Below are 23,350 nucleotides of genomic sequence, written 5' to 3' on the forward strand. Positions count from 1 at the left end.
CCCCCCTATATTATACTCCCCTCCCTGAGGTTTTTGAAGAACTGAAAATAGGGAAGGAATTGCAGATACCAAAACATAGCAATGAAAAAGAATCATCTGTGTTGTTGTTTTCTCAAAATAAGGTTGCTTCGGTGGCGTTCCAGAACATGTAATCTGAAGACAGACTTGTGCTTCTCAAACTTCCGTGCGCCTAGGAATCACGTGGGGATCCTATGAAAAGGCATATTATGACTCAGGAGATCTGAAGCGAGAATAAGAGGTGTGTGTCTCAAACAGGCTCCCAAGTGACGCCGCTGTGGCCCGTAGACCACACCTTGAGTAGGCGGCCCAAGGCCAGCTCTGTCGAATGTTACATCTGATGATGGAAACAGTCTCTTTCTGTCCCGTCCAGTTCAGTAGCCACTAGACCCATGCGACTATTGAGCACTTGAAATGTGGCTAGTGAACTACCGAATTTGGGTTTAAATTTTGTTGTTGATTAATTTAAACTCAAACAGCCACACGTGGCTAGTGGCCGCCATATTGACAGCACAAGTGTAGACGCCTCCTGTTAGAACACTAGTGTAGGCGGGAGGGCATGAAGCCCTGTTGGGATAGAGGAGTGAGTAGAATTGAGAAGCTATAGCTGATATGTAATAGACTGGATGTGCCACAGTTGATCATAGTGCGATTTAATTTTTTTAATGTGTATTCATTTTTGAGAGACAGAGACAGGGCGCAGGCAGAGGAGGGCAGAGAGAGGGAGACACAGCATCCGAAGCAGGCTCCAGGCTCTGAGCTGTCAGCACCACACTCTATGCGGGGCCCAAACTCACGAACCGCAAGATCATGACCTGAGCTGAAGTCAGACGCTTAACCAACTGAGCCACCCGGGCACCCCCATATTGCAATTTTAAAAGTCAAATGTCCAGGCATATACCCGTGGAAATTCTTCTCAGTGGAGTCACATGATTTTCTTTAGATGACCGAGTTCCCAGTTACAGTCCTCTATAATGCTTTAATCTTTACATTGATGTGTCTTTACACAATGAAAATTCTACGGACCACAAATGGTGCAGCTCAGTGGTAATACTTTGCAATACTGACTTATCAAAAAAATACCTGCCCTTTTTCTGGGCCTGAATTTATCCATTCTCCTTCCTTTTCCTGCTCTAAAATTATAAAGAGGGGCAAATATCCAACAGTTGTTCACCAAAGAATGGATTAAAAAAAAGGAATGGTCTCTTTGTTACTGTGGCTTTGCTTCTGTTCAGTTATAAATGAGTGAGGAGGCTTGATTATTCTTTACTCACAGAAGGCTCTTTTTCCTGGGTGGGAGCTAACCCGAAACTTTAATTTTTTTTTTTTTTATAACATTTATTTGTTATTGAGAGACAGCAAGAGACAGCACAAGCTCTGGGCAGAGAGAGGAGGGGCAGAGAGAGGAGGAGACGCAGAATCTGAAGCAGGCTCCAGGCTCTGAGCTGTCAGCACAGAGCCCAACGCGGGGCTTGAACTCACAAACCGCGAGATGGTGACCTGAGCCAAGGTCAGATGCCCAACCCGACTGAGCCACCCAGGCGCCCCTAGCTAACCCAAAATCTTGATGCTACACACGGTAGAAAATGCCAGAAATCTTGTCATAAATCAAAAACATTATTGGAACATTATTTAGTCCAAATAAATGTTGGAATAATTACGTCAACATTATTTAAAACTACAGCAGATTCGAGTCAGACTTCCAATGACACCATCATGGGCATTTAATTTAACCTCATTGACATTTCCGTATACTTTTAGACAGAGTCTGAAAATTCAAATAATTTCCCAAGTAGAGTAGCACTAAAAGTGTCTGTACACGTTCTTTAAATTTAAGGAAAATGAGAGAAGACAAAAATCTTACCAAATTATATTGCACTGGCATATATTATCAATTTTTGGCTCTGTTTATTCCGACCAGTAATTCATTTGACAGCATTTTTTTTTCAATAACAGCTTTATTGAGGTATAATTCACATACTGTACAGTTTACCCGTTGAAAGTGTGCAATTCACTTGGTGTTTAATATATTTGCACGATTTGCAACCTTCACCACCCTCAATTTCAGAACGTTTCCATCACCTCTAAAAACGAAACCCTGTTCCGTTTAATAGTTGCATCCCATTTCCCTCCGAAACCCCCATGGTTTTTTTTCCCTGTGCAAAGATCTTAAGTTTTAAGGGACTGATTTGTTAACTCATTTCCTAATAACAAGAAATAGCCCGGCATGGTTTTTCTTCTGGACTCCTCACATATGCTGCTAAGCGAGGAACTACATTGCATTTTCAATATTCCTTTTCGTTTAAAAAAAACATGCGTAGTTATTTATTTCCTTTGAACAGCTGCTACCAACCGATTCCTAAAATAGATGTTGTCACATGGCTGCTAAAAAGGCTGTTTAACAACATAAGCATTCCCTAGATCTAGCAAAACATAACCTGTCAGATTTAGGTTCATTGCAGTTACGATGCTGTGGCAGTTATCTGTCCTACTTCTGTGTCGATTTGCATTTGATGAACATTTTTACCTCTCTGTGTACCTTGAAATTGATTATGGTACCAGCTATATATATGCAGCTCAGGGTCAGAAGGAAAAATATGCCAGCACTTTGTGCTTCATGAAAAATCAACCATTTAAATATACGTGGCAAAATAAAATGTGTTGTGACCTTCTTTTTTTTCTTTTTGGACATGTCTTCGTAATAAAACTGCTGTTTTATTAGGTGATAGAACACAGCCAAGCAACGTATTACATACCATTCCTCACTACGCCTTCTTCCCTCAACTCCTGGTTGCACTACATTTTGCAAAATGCGTTTTGTCTGGGGTGGAATGCTACCTTTTTAATAATACTAATGTGATTTCATCCCATTGGAGAAAACAACAGATTGCCTATATTTTAGAGGCTTGAAGCTTATAACCTAAAATTTTTAAATCAGTATATCAATATTTTATATCATCCTTGGATACGTGAAATGAAGGACAGATTTAAACCTGATTCAGTGGTGAACGCAGGATCAGAATGAAACAGTTCGCCTCTGGAAGAGGAGGAAAATAGTCATAGGATAAAGCATATTACTATCAGCACTCTGCAGTGAGTCTATAAATCCAAAAAGGAGAAAATCCACTAAGGACCCGTTCGAGATAGTTGTCATTTTTCCTTATTGAGAACAGCACTTTGTGTGGGTGGTGTGTGTGTGTGTGTGTGTGTGTGTGTGTGTGTGTGTGTGTGTGTCTGTCCACAGAAAGTTCAGCTATTTTGTCATATTTGTTCTCTGTCCTGACTTTCGCTGTGAACTGTAGAAATGGATAGAAAATACTAGTTTTCTACGTCTGCATATCCTGTAGAAGCCTAGCAGAGGCTGAGAGGTCACTTAAAATTCAGTTGCTTTATAGTCACCTCTGTATAATTGCATCAGTAGCTTCTGAATGGAGTCCAAAGCAAGCAAGGGAGGTATACTGCACGCTCCTCTTGTGGACATTACAAATTTTTTGCTGCTTTTTATTAGCACAACTTAAAGATGCCCAGTGTTGAGTTTCTCCTGATATTTATTACTACGCGTAAAAAAGGAATCACAACCAACTTCAAGAAATTAATACAAATATAGGAAATGCGCTCCTTCCCTCCTCCCCCCGGAATCATGTCTTTTACTCTCAGCTTGATACGAGGTCAGCGAAGGTAAATCATCCACGAGAAATACTCTCTGTAAACGGACTGTTTTTCCCATTCAAATATAAAGATCTCCCTGATTTGAAAAACACCCAAGGACGACAACAGTAAGAAATACCTTTCAAGTCAGCTAAACTCCAGTTTCTGCCAGACATAAATATCTTCTCTGTGAAATACGGTGCTGTTTTCTCTGTTTTAGGCTATCATTTTTGCAGAATGTAGCAACATCTCCTGACTAATGACAAGTGGAAAGCATAATACAATATTTACCATTTCAGTGCTACATTGCATAAATATTTAATTGGTGTTGCAGATGTCATTTGCTTTTACATTAGTGGTACTGAGAGCCGTGTGTTCTGGGAGAAATATCTAAACACAGAGGGGCGAAAGGAAAAGGAACTGGCACATAAATGATTTTTTAAAAAACTTGATAGATTGCTAGGAGGTAGAGGAAGGAATTCATCATAAAACCTTTATATTCTATTGAATCTGTATTCAAACAAAGGTCTTGTCCTATAGTATAACGGGTAAACTAAAACTCAAATACGTATAGACTCTCAATTTATTGTCTCTGCGGACCCTTAGAATGTCAGTCAACTCCTCACACCTTGCCTTTCTTCCTTAAAATTAAGGTTCCACGCTTGCTCTGTTAGTGCTTTGTAATGTAACACCAGAAAAGGAAGTGACCATTCGCTCATCCATCCATCACTCATTCAATATTTATTTATTGCGACACTGTGACAGATACAGAGGCGAACGAGATCACACGGTCCTTGCCCTCTTAGAGATGACATCTCAGGGCATGCAAACACTGAGCACTTAATTAGCATCGTGAGGACTATTTAAAAAGGAGAAACGTAGGAGACGAGAGACCGCATCAAAGGCCGAACTTCCTGAGTCTGAGCATTAGAGAAAGGTTTTCCTGCAAAAGCCTGAATAGTAAGTAGGATTGTGTGTTTGGACATAAGCTGACGTAAGGGCAAATCTGAAGTGTTACCACATAACCGAAATGTAGCCCAAAGAATCATTTTTCAGGAATATTAAAAGCAATATATTGTGATATAAGAAAGATAAAATCGAGATGTGTCTGCAGACAAAAAGGGATGATACACATTTGTTTTCGTTGCTGACTTCGTGTAGCTAGGAACCCATCTTGTAGGTAACCATCTAGAAGGGGGAAAGAAATGTTAACCTTGGAAGGTTGGGGCAACTTGATTTAAAATTGCCACAAGGGAGCGCCTGGGTGGCTCAGTCAGTGAAGCATCTGACTTCTGCTCACGTCATGATCTCATGGCTCTCGCTCATGAGTTCGAGCCCCGCATCAGGCTCTGTGCTGATTCTTTAGATTCTGTGTCTCCCTCTCTCTCTGCTCCCCTCCTGCTCACATGCATGCTCCCTCTGCCTCCCTCCCTCCCTCTCTCTCTCTCTCTCTCTCTCTCAAAAATAAAATAAAAACACTAAAAAAAATTTTTAATTAAAAAAATTGCCACAAAAATTTATGGTCTGTTTATGTTTGTTTTTCCCCCTTAATTTTATTTTGTGTTTTATTTTTTTATTATTTTTTTAATGTTTATTTTTGAGAGAGAGCATGAGTTGGGGAGGGGCAGAGAGAGAGAGAGAGAGAGAGAGACACACAGAATCCGAAACAGGGTCCAGGCTCGGAGCTGTCAGCACAGAGCCCGATGAGGAGCTTGAACCCATGCCATGATTTGGACCTAAGCCGGAGTCAGACTCTCAACCGACTGAGCCACCCAGGCACCCCATCCCCTTGTTTTTAGATAACAAATACACATACTTTGAGTGTTTTGTTTGTTAAGTATGCCCAGGAGACAGTTTTAACACTGTTAAAAGAGATGGTATTTGTGAGTTCTTTCTCAACATCCCTGAGTACTCTATTAATCTCTTTTGAAGAAATTTAACGTATGTGTTTCCTGTATTTCAAACATTGTTAGGAAATGAAAATCGTGTTCCTCTGCTTCTAATAACCATAGAGGTCAGCCTGTCCAATTACTATTATTGAGTTGGACCTAAAAGACATTACTTTGAGACCCGTCCCGTTGTGCATTTTAAGTACATAACAAACGGAATCAAGGAACAATTCTATTTGAATCTAGACCCACTTCTGTATACTACTCAGATGGTTTTTGAGAGAAAATTGAGGGTTTTGAAAGATAAGAACTCCCAGTCTATCCTTTACCTGGTGGATTCCATCACTAGTAACTTGTTCAGGTTTCCAAAGACCGACTTAGTGCTCTTTTCCCAGTGGTGTTCGTCAGGAAGGTGACGTAACATTGGCCGGCTCCGTCCTGGAATCGTCTTTTCTCCCTAATACTTGACCCACAGACTGATCTTTCCATCTGCCTTCACTAGGGAGCTCTTTCGTCACTTGTAATAGGCCTTCTGCCCCTAAAGCAGAGAACACCTTCCAGGTACTTCCCTACATTTCCCGGGACTACAGAAGGATGTCCAAGACGACCCTGAAGGTCACTGCATGTGGTTCTAGAATACGGGTTCCTTCATTGTGGGAAAAAAAAAAAAATGATGCAAGTACTCTTTCATAGTGGAATTTGTTTTTTATGGGCATTTCCTTATAATTATTACCAAGTAGCACAGTCAATTTAATTCCACTAAGTGTAGCAATTATTGAATTTCTCTCCGAAACACTGAATTCACGAAGATGAGCGAGACGTAATCTTTACCACGATGATTTGCGTTATCCCATTACAACATACTGTCAGAATGCTGTTTTTAAGTGTAGACCCTCAAAGCAGGAAGATTTGAGTTTTGTATCCTACCTCTGTCACTTACTAGCTGTGGAGTCTTGAGCAGGGAACTACCCTCCATAAACTTGAATTTCCTCATCAGTGTAGGTAGGATTAGTAAGAGTACAGCTCTTAGAGACCTTTAATAAGATAATGAATGTGCCTGATAAAATGTAAGTGCTCAATTAGCTTTAGCTGCTATCATTGTTCCTTATAGCAACATAGTAAATCCAATATAATTATCCACACTTTTTTTTAATTTTTTTTTCAATATATGAAATTTATTGTCAAATTGGTTTCCATACAACACCCAGTGCTCATCCCAAAAGGTGCCCTCTTCAATACCCATCACCCACCCTCCCCGCCCTCCCACCCCCCATCAACCCTCAGTTTGTTCTCAGTTTTTAAGAGTCTCTTATGCTTTGGCTCTCTCCCACTCTAACCTCTTTTTTTTTTTTTCCTTCCCCTCCCCCATGGGTTTCTGTTAAGTTTCTCAGGATCCACATAAGAGTGAAACCATATGGTATCTGTCTTTCTCTGTATGGCTTATTTCACTTAGCATCACACTCTCCAGTTCCATCCACGTTGCTACAAAGGGCCATATTTCGTTCTTTCTCATTGCCACGTAATACTCCATTGTGTATATAAACCACAATTTCTTTATCCATTCATCAGTTGATGGACATTTAGGCTCTTTCCATAATTTGGCTATTGTTGAGAGTGCTGCTATAAACATTGGGGTACGAGTGCCCCTATGCATCGGTACTCCTATATCCCTTGGGTAAATTCCTAGCAGTGCTATTTCTGGGTCATAGGGTAGGTCTATTTTTAATTTTCTGAGGAACTTCCACTCTGTTTTCCAGAGTGGCTGCACCAGTTTGCATTCCCACCAACAGTGCAAGAGGGTTCCCGTTTCTCCACATCCTCTCCAGCATCTATAGTCTCCTGATTTGTTCATTTTGGCCACTCTGACTGGCGTGAGGTGATATATGAGTGTGGTTTTGATTTGTATTTCCCTGATAAGGAGCAACGTTGAGCATCTTTTCATGTGCCTGTTGGCCATCCGGATGTCTTCTTTAGAGAAGTGCCTATTCATGTTTTCTGCCCATTTCTTCACTGGGTTATTTGTTTTTCGGGTGTGGAGTTTGGTGAGCTCTTTATAGATTTTGGATACTAGCCCTTTGTCCGATATGTCATTTGCAAATATCTTTTCCCATTCTGTTGGTTGCCTTTTGGTTTTGTTGGTTGTTTCCTTTGCTGTGCAGAAGCTTTTTATCTTCATAAGGTCCCAGTAATTCATTTTTGCTTTTAATTCCCTTGCCTTTAGGGATGTGTCGAGTAAGAGATTGCTACGGCTGAGGTCAGAGAGGTCTTTTCCTGCTTTCTCCTCTAGGGTTTTGATGGTTTCCTGTCTCACATTCAGGTCCTTTATCCATTTTGAGTTTATTTTTGTGAATGGTGTGAGAAAGTGGTCTAGTTTCAACCTTCTGCATGTTGCTGTCCAGTTCTCCCAGCACCATTTGTTAAAGAGACTGTCTTTTTTCCATTGGATGTTCTTTCCTGCTTTGTCAAAGATGAGTTGGCCATACGTTTGTGAGTCTAGTTCTGGGGTTTCTATTCTATTCCATATCCACACTTTTTAGAAGGAGAAGTCACAGGCCCAGAGAATCAGTGGCTTGCCCTGTGGTAAAGACAGTGTGTATTTGAACAGGGACTATAATCTGGGTCTTTTGATCTTGAATCTGGGACTTTTCCCCACCATTTCACAAGGTATTGTTCCTCACAAGGATTTAAGAATTTAAAGGCGGTACATGGACAGGAGAGAATAAATAAGACCGAATTACAAAATGAGGAATGTATTCCCTTTTGTATTCTTACCCCATCACATCTGATTCTGTCATGAGGAAGCTGTCGGCAGATGTTCGCATGTCATGACACGTATCTGTAATCCTTCTTTCACGAAGAAGAACACTTTTGCTGCCTATCATTTCTGCATAGATTTTAATAACATCGCTTACGGTTTAGTCCATTTATTCTTATTGTCTTCTATTTGTATCAGGAGATACTGATTTTTCCTTTAAGGCGACGTTATAACGTGTTCTCTGAAAATAAATGTATTTAAATTTTTAAGCTAATAATCCCACGGAGGAAATAAGTATGTAAGTGTAAAAATATTTAGTTTTAAGATAAAAAGGCATAGATGGTTCACAATTATATCATAAAGGCGATGGGCACATTTTTAAAAAACGTATAGGAATCATTGCTGACGAGACTGAAAATGCTGTAGGTCCCCTTCATTGATTGTGTCTTTTAAAAAAAAAAAAATGTGTTAATATTTATTTATTTTTGAGAGAGAGACAGAGTGTGAGGGGGGGAGGGGCAGAGAGGGAGGGAGACACAGAATCCGAAACAGACTCCAGGCTCTGAGCTGTCAGCACAGAGCCCGACCCGAGGCTCAAACCCACGAACCGTGAGATCGTGACCTGAGCCAAAGTCGGATGCTTAACCGACTGAGCCACCCAGGCACCCCCATTGATTGTGCCTTTTAATTTCATTCTAGATCCTTAATCTTTTCACTGACTACGTTTGTAGTTTAACAACCTAACTGCGTGATGTGGTTAGTGAGCCTATGTGAGGTACACAGCATTTGTACATAAAACCTAACCGTATTATTTCAGTCATTTCAGATAATTACAAATTCTACCATTCTTCCCTATTTTTAGAGTCAAGATATTTTTAGATGCTTTTCACTTCTTCTGAGAAATTCTTTATAATCTTAGAAAAGAATCACAGAGAGAGAAGCAATGCATCTTTAAAGCGGGAAAGTGGGCCACTTATTTTTAGGAAAGGAGTGTGAGACCACCAGAGACAAAGGCGGGTTGACAGTGTGAGCCGGTGTCCTGATCAGAGATGACAACTTCCTTTGTGTTTCACTTTGACGTAAATGTCCACAAATGCTTCATAAATATCCATCAGTAATCATCAAGATAAGTTCATAAGTAAGGAAACCTGCCCTCCACGTCAGCCCAGGTTAATGGGGAAGCATCTGGAACACTGGCTTCCGAGGATCTGTTCCCACCTGTGTGATGACGTGAGACGGTCCAGGAAGACTGATACGATCGGTCAAAGTTACTGTCATGTACCAGGTGCCTGAAGTGGTCAAGTAGATTGCGTATCACTCGTCAGAACTGATGAGGCAGACGGTGACCACATTTTTGTTGATGAACCGTGGATAACAGCAAACTACCTGAGCTGGTTGTGCCCAGATTCCCGACGGGTCGTTGATCTTGTAGCAAGTTGCCACTCAACAACCATGCATGCACACTCATGCGCACATGTGCGCACACACACTCACAGATCATATTTTCCCTCTTTGGGAGTAATGGCCTATTTTGGAGGGGATGTTTTTCTGGATTTTGCCGTATGCTTTTTAAATGTTTTTAATGTTTTTATTTATTTTTGAGAGAGGGAGAGACAGAGACAGCAGGGGAGGGGCAGAGAGAGAGGGAGACCCAGAATCTGAAGCAGGCTCCAGGCTCCAGGCTCCGAGCTGTCAGCACAGAGCCCAACGCGGGGCTTGAACCCACGGACTGGGAGATCATGACCTGAGCCGAAGTTGGACGCTTAACCATCTGAGCCACCCAGGTGCCCCTGCTCTTTGCTATATTTTAATAAACCAGTTTTCCTCTAGGAATCTCCATGTCCTTAATAGTCGGGTCTTTTAATAAAGAGGATTAAAGTGTCTTACACTTCCAAAGAATGGTAATTTTCAGGTCTGTTCTACTCCCTTTGCCAAATAGTCAAAACAAGCCAAAAAGATTCTCTGTTTAAGTAGATTATTAACATGCATACATACTGGTTACAAAAAAGTAAGATACAGCTTTTAACGCTATTACAGAAGAAAGGAATCCAGATGAAAACTGGCTTTTGAATAATGAGTAGATCCATGAGGTTTCAATGGCAAAGCTGCTAACAGCTGTCGTTGATGAATCCTCTGTTACGTACATTTCGTGAGACGAGCAAGGTCAGTATATTGGCATGCAGGGAATGGTCCATACATCATGTAAATGATTTCATTGTGTATTTTGAATGCTCTTGAAATTGGTCCTCTTGCCATCCTCCTTAATGCTGACAACTGTTTCCTCAAAGATTATCCAGTCGATGGATAATGACTGGCCCCTTTGGACACCTAATCATAATGGCGAACACGTTGTTCTCTCCATGAGCTTGGAGACTGAATGCTTCTTTCATTCAGAAAACAGAGCCTGGACATGAGAGAAAATGAAGGAAACATTAGGAAAACAGTCTGTTTTCGAAGTCCTGATTTAATTCCCTTGGTGACAGACACAACAGCGGGATTCTCATAAGCCCCGTCGGCCTCGTCATTGGCCGTCAGTGGACGGCTAGAGTAACTGTCCCCTCAATGGCACCTTCAATGTGTCACACTGAGTCGACACAGTTAGGAAAGAAAAAAAAAAAAGCAATGAAATTAGAAGTGAAATTTTTAATATACACTTCATTTTTAAGAGAACAGGAGTCAAATATTCTGGCAAATCTACGTAACTGAATCACTATCTCATCAAGACATTTTCATCACCCAAGTGATTCTACCTTAACATTGGCAACATAATGCCAAAAACAGAATAGAAAGGAGAAAGACACAGAATGGACATGTATCAGCAGCCATTCCTTTTCTCTTTCCCCCTCCCTCCCCGAAAAATTGTTAGTTTACATAAAATCTATGATTTTAGCATGTTATCTTCTAATACTGCGAGGAACTTCCTACTCACGTGTTATTAGCTCCTTTGAATATCAAAATCTCCTATGGTTGGGATAATACCCTTCTCCTTCATGACAGCTTGAATACATATTAATATGAAAGTTTTCCAAAAATACTGATTTTTGAGTGACCATATTTGGGATGGATAGATAGATAAATAGATAGTGAGAGAAATAAATACAACCATGTTGGGGAGGCAGGATACAGACTGTTGGAATAATATTAGACTTAGAAAGCTAATAACAAATAATAATGGATTCAAATGCCAAAATATTGCCTAACACACTCCCTCAACATGTATATGAACACAGCAGGAAATCCAAAACAAAAGCTAATTTATGGAAAACTATGTATTCCTAATGACAGTTCAGACCAGTAGGGGTCCAAGTTACAAACTACATCTTTACATGAGATGCTTTCATTTCACATTGAAAACCGGGCCGTATCCTGTAAGCATGTATCACATCAAATCATTACCTTATACTAAAGAGGATTTTTCTGATTTTGTTCCATAAAATCTAATCACTGCACATGCGCATCATGTGTATGTATGTATTCATGAAATTGAAACAAAAAATGAGGACATGTTGCCTTCAAAGCCCAAGATACTGGGGGAATTGTGTGCGTGACGTGGTGGTTTGGCCTCTGCCATTTTATTTTCAAAATTAAAAAAAAAAAAAGAGGGGCGCCTGGGTGGCGCAGTCGGTTAAGCGGCCGACTTCAGCCAGGTCACGATCTCGCGGTCCGTGAGTTCGAGCCCCGCGTCGGGCTCTGGGCTGATGGCTCAGAGCCTGGAGCCTGTTTCCGATTCTGTGTCTCCCTCTCTCTCTGCCCCTCCCCCGTTCATGCTCTGTCTCTCTCTGTCCCCAAAATAAATAAACGTTGAAAAAAAAAAAATTAAAAAAAAAAAAAAAAAAAAAAGAGACAGCATTAGTATTCTAATATGTTGATATCTTACTGATGCCTGATGTTTTTGCCCGTACTCAATGATGTAGTCTAAATATTCCTATTTTAAAACATATTGACGGACCAAAGAACTTAAATCTGGGAGAGACCTTAAAGATCGTTCCGTGCAAGCCCTTCAGATATTTATGTAAACGGGAGATCCAAGCCCCAGAGAAGCCCAGTGACTTGCCGAGGTCCCACAGGTAGTTGGAGCCAGAATCGAGACGGGACCCAGTTCTCTTTTAATATAAACAAAGGCTCCACGAGGCGCCACAGGCAATGTGTTGAAAACTGTGCCCTTCGCTATAGAAGGTCAAATTCTGACTTTCTTTTCTTGCCACCTCTGGTAACATGTTCTTTTTTTTTAATTTTTTTTTTTTAACATTTGTTTAGTTTTTGAGACAGGGAGAGACAGAGCATGAACGGGGGAGGGTCAGAGAGACAGGGAGACACAGAATCCGAAGCAGGCTCCAGGCGCTGAGCTGTCAGCGCCGAGCCCGACGCGGGGCTCGAACTCACGGACCGTGAGATCATGACCCGAGCCGAAGTCGGCCGCTTCACCAACGGAGCCACCCAGGCACCCCTAACATGTTCTTAATGAATCTTCCTCAGAAAGATTATTTCGGGGAAAACGCACCACGGTAGATGTGAGGTCAGTTACAAGAAAGGGGAACTTCAAGACCTTAGCTTGCGTCGGTGAACTCGCAAGGCTTTGGAAGCGTCAACAAAACTGAATTGCAGACCTTCTCAAGATGATATTTCCTGGTTCTCGTATTACCTCATATTTTAGTTTCTGTCTTTGTGAGAATGTTTGTTTGATCTTGTAATATTAAACAGCACTTAGCCAGTAATGGCAGGCGCGCTAAGAACTACCCTCTAAGTTGCCAAAGCCTCAGAATGTTACTCGTCAGGGTTCTGGTGGCATAAAGCTACGTTCGGCTTTCCGATGGCAAGGGTGCCTGCTTCTGTGTTCGCTTCACAACATCCCCTATAATTTGCTCCATGGTCCTGGCAGATTGCTGGACCGTGTCACCAGCTGTCACCACCCCTCCTTCCCATCCGTGTTTGGCAGTATCCGAGAACACAGTCATGCCAGTAGAAATAATAGTAGCTGTGATAACAACTTTCGTGGCATGGTCCCCAGAGACAAGATCAAAAATTTGGCACCTTTTCTCGCAACTTGGAACTAAAAATGGCGCCGAACTTGCTGCTTGGTGGCATATAATTTCCTTTAATGACACATTTCGGTGTCAAGTATGCCACATGCTGGCTTCTACGTATCAACCCAACATATACTGGGTAAAAACAATGGCATGCCCTTTTTTTCTATGGGGAAGAGGTAAAATAGCTATAATATCGCTGATTCCTTTCACCTCCATCAGCCTTGAAAGGTAGCAGGAACGTATGCTGTAATTTCTTTCACTCAAATGGCCTTTGAGTCTGAAAGAAAATGTCGTTGTAAAATCTCGCTGATAATCCTTCACTAGGATACTGTCTCAAAACTATTTCGATCAGTGAGGGTTGTTTCTTTTTGGTCTTACCATGAGTTACAGAAGAAAAACTGAGAGATTATAGGATGGATTTTTTTTAAATCGTAGAAGAAATATTTCACTTTAAACATCTTCAGATTGGTTGTAATCTAAGAACACCGTGAGACAACCTAAAAAGATACAGTCTGAAGTAGACTATTTGGCTGTTAGTAACATAGGTTGCTCTGGTGATTGGTGGCTTACCACCCATGTGAGTTGCTCCTAGAGTTGATGATCATGATAGTTTTTGTTTTTTTTTATGATCGACTTGGGTGATGTGCTTAAAAATATGCTCGTTGCGTTTGAGGCTGACAAATGTTGTTAGATATTACAACTAATTTAAAAAGACTGGGCGTCATCTTGGAAATCTAGATTCTCCTGCCCTGAGAAAAAGGGAGGAATTAGACTCAGTGCCCCCAAGGCTTCTTCTTACGGTTAGCCGTCTCAGAGGCTCTGTTAGTCACCCCTGTTTCTCAGGGACCAGTTCAGCCACAGAGATCCAGGCCTCTAAGATCCACTTCAAGCACAATATTGAAAAAACTGAATTATGTATTAAACTTTTCCCTTAACGATCGTCTCTTATTTTTTCAGAGCTAAAATCCTATCATTTATTCCCTTTCTTCCCACACTCATCTCTCTTTTTCCCCTCAGAGTGCATGTTTTACCCCCTAGCTGCAAAGATTCGTGTTCTCTTGCAACTCCCCACGCCTCACACTGCAGAAAGTAAAAAAATCTATTCAAATACAAAGTGAGGTGTTTCGGGTTAAATACTACAAAGTGTTATGGTAGTGCAGAATAGTTCTCAATTCCAGGAAGGCTTCATGAAGAAATATCATGTCAACTAGACCTCCGGGTATCGGTCGAGAGCTCATCAGACACAACTCGGGGGTGGCATCCCAGAAGCCAGGAACGATAGGAACAAAGGCACGGAAGCAGGGAAATTAAGGGCGTGACTTAAGTGGTAGACAAGCAGTCCGGCCAGTTCATGGGCTCTGTGACATATCCACATTGCTGTGCCACCGATCTCCAGCGTTTCGGCATCTTAAACGGCATTTACTCTCTGCACCTTTTGACCCACAACTCCCCGTTTTCCCTTACCCCTCGCCCCTGGTGACCACCATATAAATTCGACTACTTTAGATACTGCTTATAGGTGAAATCAAACAGTATTTGTCTTCTTGTGACTGGCTTATTTCACTGAACGTAACGTCCTCAAGGTCCATCCATGTTATACCACGTGGTAAGATTTCCTTCCTTTTTAAGACTGAGTAATAGTCTTAAATAGTCCAACACCTACCACGTGTTCTGTATCCGTCGTTCTGTCGATGGACATCGGGATGTTTCTGCCTCTTGGCTGCTGTGGACACGAACGTGCACATATCTCTTTGAGTCCCTCCTTTCAGTTCTTTTGAGTTGTATAACCCACGAGTGGGATCCTGGATCATACAGTTGTTCCGGTTTTCATTTTTTTTTTTTTTGAGGAACTACCATCGTGTTTTCCAGAGCAGTTGAACCATTTCACAATCTCAACAACCGTGCACAAGGGCTCTAATTTCTCCCCATCCTCGCCGAGACAAGTCACAGTGGTTTTAAACTACAAATCAGTCTGGGATGGCCATGAGCTGACAGTCGTTAACCCAGCACATGAATGTGTTTGATCAAATCGCTTTCCTTCTGACACCCAAGATTTGCACTAAAGAAGCCTTTCCTCGCTCTTCCCTCCAATTCCTCTGATGGAGTCACTTCCCCTTCTACATTGGTATCTTTCCTAAATGAACACCTAGGAGCCTCAGAGAGACAAGCCCCCGCAGGGAGGGTGTGGGGAAGTGAAAATATACATTCGTTACTTTTGCTGTGTGTTAGATGGACTGCTTTTAAATAAAAATTTTAATTTTTTAAATGTTTGTTTATTTTTGAGACAGAGACAGAATGTGAGTACAGGAGGGGTAGGGAGAGAGGGAGACATGGAATCCAAAGCAGGCTCCAGGCTCTGAGCTGTCAGCACAGAGCCCGATGTGGGGCTTGAACTCACGGACCATGAGATTGTGACCTTGAGCCAAAGTCAGACGCTCAACCAGCTGAGCCACCCAGGCGCCCCAGAATAAAAATTTTAAGCGTAATATTCATTTAGAAAAGTATACAGATCATAAGCGAACATACCAGTGGAACCCCCACCCAGCTAGAAAAATAAAATACTCCTGGCATTCCAGAAGTACCCTATGGCCTCTTGCCAGTCATTACCTAGCCCCGCCTCCCTAGAGGTAATCATTCTGGTGACTTTTGTTCCTACCAGTTAATTTTATCTGCTTCTGAACTTCATACGCATTGACTTACACAATATTCATGGGTTTTGTTTGTTTGTTTGTTTTTGTGAATGGATTCTCTTGCTCAATACTGTGCTTGTGAGATTTATCCATACCGTTGCATCTGGCAATGCCTTATTCATTTACATTGGTCTATAGAATCCCTTGTATGACTACACTAAAATTTGTTTTTCCTCTTTCCTGCTGGCAGACATCTGGGTTTCCAGTTTGTGGCTATTACAAATAATGCTTCTGAGAACATTCTTGTTCATGTGTTTTGGTGCTGTGTGTATATTTATTTCTATTGGATATAAGGACAGACATTTGTAGACCAACTGGGGACTTAACCATAATTTCTAAGATGTTTAATACAAAGAAAATACATTCTAATTCCAGACAAACAGCGTACAAATGATTTTAAAATGCTACCATTTTCAGTAGGTAAACATCTTGTATTTAGAAGCCAATTTCAACAAATGGACAGCTTCTGATTATATGTACTGTCAATAAATTAATAATTTGTGTTAAAATTTCTTTTTAATTTCTTTAATGTGAATGCTCAGTTTTAATTCAGAACAATTCAGAAGGAAAACAGCACAGTATAGGAAGAGAAGTCCTGAAATTGGGTCAAGAGATCTCGTAGCATGAGTTGTCTTTCTACACTAACTTTTTAAAAAACATTGGGTAAGTCACTAACCCTCTCTCTGCCTGTGTTTCACTCACAACAGGGATAATGACCCCCGTCAGGCAGTACATTATTAGAAGATAATAGACATCAAAGTATTTTAAAATATAAACACACTCGAGCAGACATATAGTTACTGCTGCCATTCACAAATTCCATTCTTCCTTGAATAACATTTTAGATATGAATCCATCCCCCACCCCTCATTAAAACCGCCCAGAAATACATGGAAATAGCAATATAAAACTGTGAAACAGGATATCAGAAACGAATGTTTTAAGATTAAAGCTACATGAATGCTCTTTCTGTAACTTTGAAATACACACGTGTAGCGTTTACATGTAGTTTTTAAATCGCTGTTTCTCAGACTCTTAGAGTTAACCGCAATAGCCCGTTGTTAATTCCATCATTATCCTATTACTATAAATTATTCTCCTCAAAAAGAGAATATAGTACAGTGGGAAAGTACTCCTACAGAAGAACCGTGCCTGGAATACACAAATGTTCCTTATTAATATCTTTGCCCATCCTCCGCCGTCAGATACTATCTCTGCCTTCGGTTTTCCAGATCTAGTAGAAAACATTGTCTAGCCTGCAGCCCCCACAAAAGTCACATTTCACCTCCTTCTGCGTGGATTTTCACATCCCACTGCCCCCCGGTAGAAGAGAGGACAGGCATGTTGTGGAATGCCTGTCCTCCAGGTCTGGGTTTAAGGGCAACGTCCACTGTTGACCTGCTTGAAACCTAAAACCCTCAAAAAGCCTCAGTTTTCGGAGTGCCTGGGTGGTTCAGTTGGTTAAGCATCAGACTCTTGATTTCTGCTCAGGTCATGATCTCACAGTTCTGTTCGTGAGATCGAGCCCTGCACCAGGCTCTGCACTGACAGTGTGGAGCCTGCTTGGGATTCTCTCTCTCTCTCTCTCTCTCTTTCTCTCTTTCTCTGAAAACTACTTTTAAAAGCCTCAATTTTCTCAGATTTAAAATGAAAAAAAAAATAGTATTAACTGGAGTCTTTGTGAAGATTCAGGGAGATAAAACAGGTGAGGCAGTAACACGCATTTGACACATAGTAAATGTCCAGTGAATGTTTTCTTTAAAAAGAGATCTAACACCAACACAAGGAACACTGTGTGCAGGCTTGCCCACCTAAGCTCTCTGCCCCAGGGGTGAGGGGCTCACAAGAGCACAGAGCTAGCTCCCAGCCACTTCCGGACAACCCCCTGCCCCCCCACTGGCTCATGCATAAATCAAGGATTGATTTTACCCTTCATGAGTAGTGGCACCAGACGCCTTCCCATGGCTTCAAACGTGCTTTCCAGCTCAGGCATTGAAGGATTAGCTCATCCGCCTTTATTTGCATATGTAGTTTATTTCACCGATTTTCCCTGCCTTTGTCTGCCAAGACTTCCCACAGAGTTTTATTGCACCAGTGCTCAGTAATTTCTATCGCATTTTTGACTTTTATGAGTTTGCTGCCTCTGTCTTTGCCTCTGTCATTTTTGGAGTCAGTCTGACTAACACCCTGTATTTGTATAAAAATCTCAAGTTACACGTAATGAGCGTCAAGAGCATCACTAAATACCAAACGCCCAAGATTTTCAAAGTACGTAATACCCCAAGACCAAACAACTTGTTGGTCTCTGTTTTCAGTGCGATGTTAAAAGATGTAATATTACTGGGGAGGATTCTCATTATACAACATCTTAAGTAGAAATGGAATTTCATTTTATTGAGATTTTCTGTAAGAAAAATATATATGAGAAAGCTATTGCCTAAAAAAATAAAACAAAAAAATTGCAAAAAAAAAAAAAACAAAATAAAATAAAATCACTCTCCAAACACACACATAAGATCACTTTCTAATATTTGACATTGTGCGGTTTCCGTTGATTCTCTCTCTTGAGTCTCTCTCTCTCTTGACTTCAAAGTCTATTAAAACCAATAATATTAAAACCAATAATATAATATTACTGGGGAGGATTCTCATTATACAACATCTTAAGTAGAAATGGAATTTCATTTTATTGAGATTTTCTGTAAGAAAAATATATATGAGAAAGCTATTGCCTAAAAAAATAAAACAAAAAAATTGCAAAAAAAAAAAACCAAAATAAAATAAAATCACTCTCCAAACACACACATAATATCACTTTCTAATATTTGACATTGTGCGGTTTCCGTTGATTCTCTCTCTTGAGTCTCTCTCTCTCTCTTGACTTCAAAGTCTATTAAAACCAATAATATAAGCAAATCTATCATCCTGGGAGACTTTTTATGTTACATAAAAGCCCACGATGAAGATAAATTATTTTGTGGAGAAACTTTGACCCTTTCGGAATATTTATCATTGGCATGCCAAAGTACGTCTGTCAAACCTTCTCCTGTATGCAGGACCAGTTCCCATTATTTCATTCAAAAGTTGCTGAAATATCTGAAACCTTGAAAAACGTACGAAGCGATAAATGTTTAGAAAGCTCCTGACATTTTGCCGCTCAAATACTAAGCAATTTAATGCAAAATGACATGTGAAGCTATACTTCCTTACAAGTTGACAGTTTTTGAATTCAAGGATTCTATAATGTATATCTTAATCCTTGAAAAACCAGAGTTTGAAAGGAGTTGCTGGCAGATTATAATTCGAGAGGGGAGTATATACATTTTACAGATATACACAGATACAGTGTGTATCTGTTTGCTGTGTTTCTTATTAGGGCGTGATTGTATTTCAGGTATTGTTAATGAAAGATGGCGAAACTTGTAGAGTGTTGAAATCTTTTCAAATCAAACTGTTGAATCTTTTAACTTTAATTGTATATGGTACTATGGTACTAGGGGACTTTCATATACTATTTTCATATACTATTATATACTATATACTTTTCGTATACTGTTATGCTAATGCAGTCATTAATCACTTACTAATCATATAACACCCTACTCTTATCCATTTACTTCTTTTATATTATTAACTTTTCCTTTAAATTGCTGTGTTTTCATCCACAACTGTTTTCTTGATTTTGAAACCTCAGAACATAGATTTCATGAACTTGACAGACACTCATTAAGACTTGCTACGTATAAGGTACATGAGATACAAAAGTAAATGAAAACGGCCTTGACAGAGATGGTCGGCCCAGTCAGAGACGGCTTCCCCACGTCGTTGGTGCCTACCATCTGAGTGATAAATGGATATTTTACGGTGGATGGTGAGCATTACAGACAGAAGGGACTGTATGTTGAGAGCTTCCATGGTCTTGTCAGGTGACTTCATATAGTTCAGTAGAGTACAGAATAAATAAATGAAATACTTATGTACTAGGAGCTGTCCTGCTATGTATTAACTAACTGTCCATCATATGCCCCCATAGACCTGTACGATCTAGAAAGTTCGTATCTATTAAGTAAGGACCAACCTCATCTTCTAAGTAAAACTAGTATTAACAGTATTACATCATTTAATCCCAAATTGAGGATTAAACCAAAATCTAACATCTAAACCCCTCTTCTTTCCACTGTGCCAGTATAATTGTGTTACTGCATATGTTGCATATTTAATAAGGGCTTGCCTTTTGACAGTGGTACTTATCATTCTGTGTCTAACAATACTTCTTAAACACTATGTCTTTCTTCACCTCTCTCGTAAATACCAGTACATGTCGTGACTACAACTGTGTCTCCCTGTGGATATTTAGCCTCCTTAGGGATTAATTCTGAAACTGTATTCTGTGGAACACCAATGAATGTTTAGTTGAGTGTTAGCAGTCAGTATTATTACAGTGATTGTTCTGAATATTTCAAATATATTAAAAATGAAATTTTTCAAATTCTATTACATTTATAAATTTATAATTAGAAAGTCGTATAGTCGTCTACTTTCTAAATATTTTAAATAAAGAAAATCAGTAAACACATTTACAAAGTTTTCATAAATTTTCAAGCTTATCATACCCGCATCAGAAACTCTACGTGAACTTACCTGACACATAACATGTTACGTCATCCATGCCATTTTTTAATGGAATGTCATAAACTCGTCTTAAATTTAGAATAGTCCAGTGTTACTCTGTTTCGTGCATCTAAATCCATTCTGATCATTTCGTAGGCCAGCAAATTTATCGGTGAGACCAGTAGTTACTTTTTACCTTAGTCCAAATGAGTAGCGTCATGTTTCTTGAGAATATAAGGATGTTGCAACGAAGGTTTCGACATGTGCAAATGGCCTGAGGTCAGGCAGTTTAGCAGATGCTACTGCAGAGCACTTTACCCCTTACCTCCGCGATGGTGAGGAGTGGAACTCGGACAAAGCAGAGCACATAGAGATTCATTCCCCAGAGTTTTCTGGTACCAATATTGTGCTGCAGTGATACCTAAACTGCGATCGTGTTAGAAGCTGTTTATTTTCTAATTGTTGCAACACAATCATCTTTAGTATTTCAGAAAGCGGAGATGTTAACGTTACGTACGAATCCTGTTGTAAACATGCTCACCATGTGCGGTCCTAGCTAAAAACAGCAGACTTTTCAACAACTCGCATTCTTTACCCCCAGCAATGCATCTCTTTGGCCTCAACTGGCAGCTGCAGCAGCCCGAAAACGACACATTTGAGAACGGAAAAGTGAATTCTGAGGCGGCGCCAACAAACACTGTGTCATTACCTTCTGGCGACAATGGTAAGAGAAAGAGCTCCGTGTCGTGTGCGTTTCTTTTCATACCTCTTTCCCATAAATGCATTTGTGTCCATGTCGCATCCGGTTATATCTGGGAGAGGGAAACGTTTGAATTTTTTTTTTTTAACGTTTATTTATTTTTGAGACAGAGACAGAGCACAAGTGGGGGAGGGGCAGAGAGAGAGGGAGACACAGAATCCGAAACGGGCTCCAGGCTCCGAGCCGTCCACACAGAGCCCGACGCGGGGCTCAAACTCACAAACCATGAGATCGTGACCTGAGCTGAAGTCGGCCGCTTAACCGACGGAGCCACCCAGGCGCCCCGAGCGCCCCGAGAGGGAAACGATTTTGAAATACAACGTCATCTTTTAATCAGGGGTTTTTAGGCATTCACTTGAAAGATTGGAAGTTCACATTTTTATTATAGGAATAATACAACTTTCTGCCTTCCGATTTGATGGCTGGGCATTTCTGGCTTTCCCTCCTGCAGTTGTGTATTTGGTTTTACTTTTAGTCTGTAGAGAGGCTATAATTCAATATATCGTCTCTTATATTATCTTGGGCATATTAAGCTTTGTTTTCATTCAACTAGCTTATGGAGTTATAGTATAGAGTACTATATTAATTTCGTTATAAAAGCTTTCAAATACAAAATACGTTAAAGGATTAGAATTTATTGACCTTTCTCTGCTTGCCCTTTCTGTAAACCTTCAAAAGTTTGCACTATGGGGGCGCCTGGGTGGCTCAGTCGGTTAAGCGTCCAACTTCAGCTCAGGTCATGATCTTACTGTTCATAAGTTCGAGCCCTGCGTCGGGCTCTGTGCTGACAGCTCAGAGCTTGGAGTCTGCTTCGGATTGTGTGGCTCCCTCTCTCTCTGCCCCTCCCCAGCTTGCATCTGTCTGTCTTTCTCTCTCTCCAAAAATAAATATACATCAAAAAAAAAAAAGTTTGCCCTTTGGCTAACAGACTTTCAAAGCGTTTTGTTCTGAATTAAAAACAGAATTTAAGAGGTTTGAGAATGTTTTATTTCATTTTTCCATATGAACTCCCAGGAAAATGTATATATACGTGTGTAGATTTATATTATATGTAATATAAGATTATATACCTGTCTATCCTGTCTATATCTATATTGTATATCCCTGTCTATTATTTTGATATGTGTGTGCGCGTGTATATATGTTTTGACACTTGGAATTCTCTGGCTTTTTGCAAAATGTCATAATACTTCATATCTCAAAGCAACCGGATCAGGGTACCTTTTTTTGTCACATATGTATATCATCTGCCTTTAAGCAATTCCCAAGCTTTTCTTCCCCCTTGTTTCTTCTTATCTCATGTATTTGTATTCTGCTTTGGCATCAATTATGTTCATCCTCACATGGCTAGTTTCTTTGCAAGACCAGAAAGAAGCGATTGTCGATTTATACATAACAAAATATATATTTGTTTATTTTTATGCGTATGCTACTATTTTATGTGTAGCGATTCACCAGGGCTAACGCTTCCGTTGGGGTTTTTTTTTTTGGTCTCTGTGTTCTCATCTTCTGTTTTATTTTAACAACAATACCCTATGACGTTTCTCTTCCTTCTTGGGAAGACTGAGGAATTCTATAAGACGTAGGATTCTCATAGTAATAACAAACACCCTTGGCCCCACACCTGTACGGAGCCTTTTAATACAAAGCTCTCCATGTTCCAGGAAGCTGCAAGCCGGTGACTCATATGTCCCCACACCCGAAGTAATTAAAACAGTAGGTGAGGGAAATTGCAATTAAGTAAACAATTATGTAATTTTTCGTATACTGATAACACACATGTGAACTGATCGAGTAACTGCACAGAAATTAAGAGTGTTTAGTTTTAGTCTATGTGCATTGAAATGTAGCCTGTCTCTTAAAGTAGATGGTTTCTGTAAAAAAGGCCCGATGCACTTAACGAAACACACATGTAGAGAACTTTTTTTTACAGACCCAAGAAATTAGACTAA

The 23,350-nt window shown here is 40.3% G+C and overlaps 1 protein-coding gene across 24 annotated transcripts in view; it reads left to right on the forward strand.

Annotated features, from left to right (window-relative positions):
* The window catches only part of TENM3 (teneurin transmembrane protein 3), a 1,282,904-nt gene that overhangs the window by 1,120,619 nt on the left and 138,935 nt on the right, over positions 1 to 23,350 (forward strand). For all 24 annotated transcript variants that reach the window (XM_045452383.1, XM_045452387.1, XM_045452410.1 and 21 more), the window contains one exon: positions 21,240 to 21,362. In XM_045452383.1, coding sequence (XP_045308339.1) covers positions 21,240 to 21,362 — 123 coding nt within the window. The remainder of the gene's footprint in view (positions 1 to 21,239; positions 21,363 to 23,350) is intronic.

The sequence above is a fragment of the Leopardus geoffroyi genome, chromosome B1 (genome assembly GCF_018350155.1).
Source record: "Leopardus geoffroyi isolate Oge1 chromosome B1, O.geoffroyi_Oge1_pat1.0, whole genome shotgun sequence".
In the NCBI taxonomy this organism is placed as follows: domain Eukaryota; kingdom Metazoa; phylum Chordata; class Mammalia; order Carnivora; family Felidae; genus Leopardus; species Leopardus geoffroyi.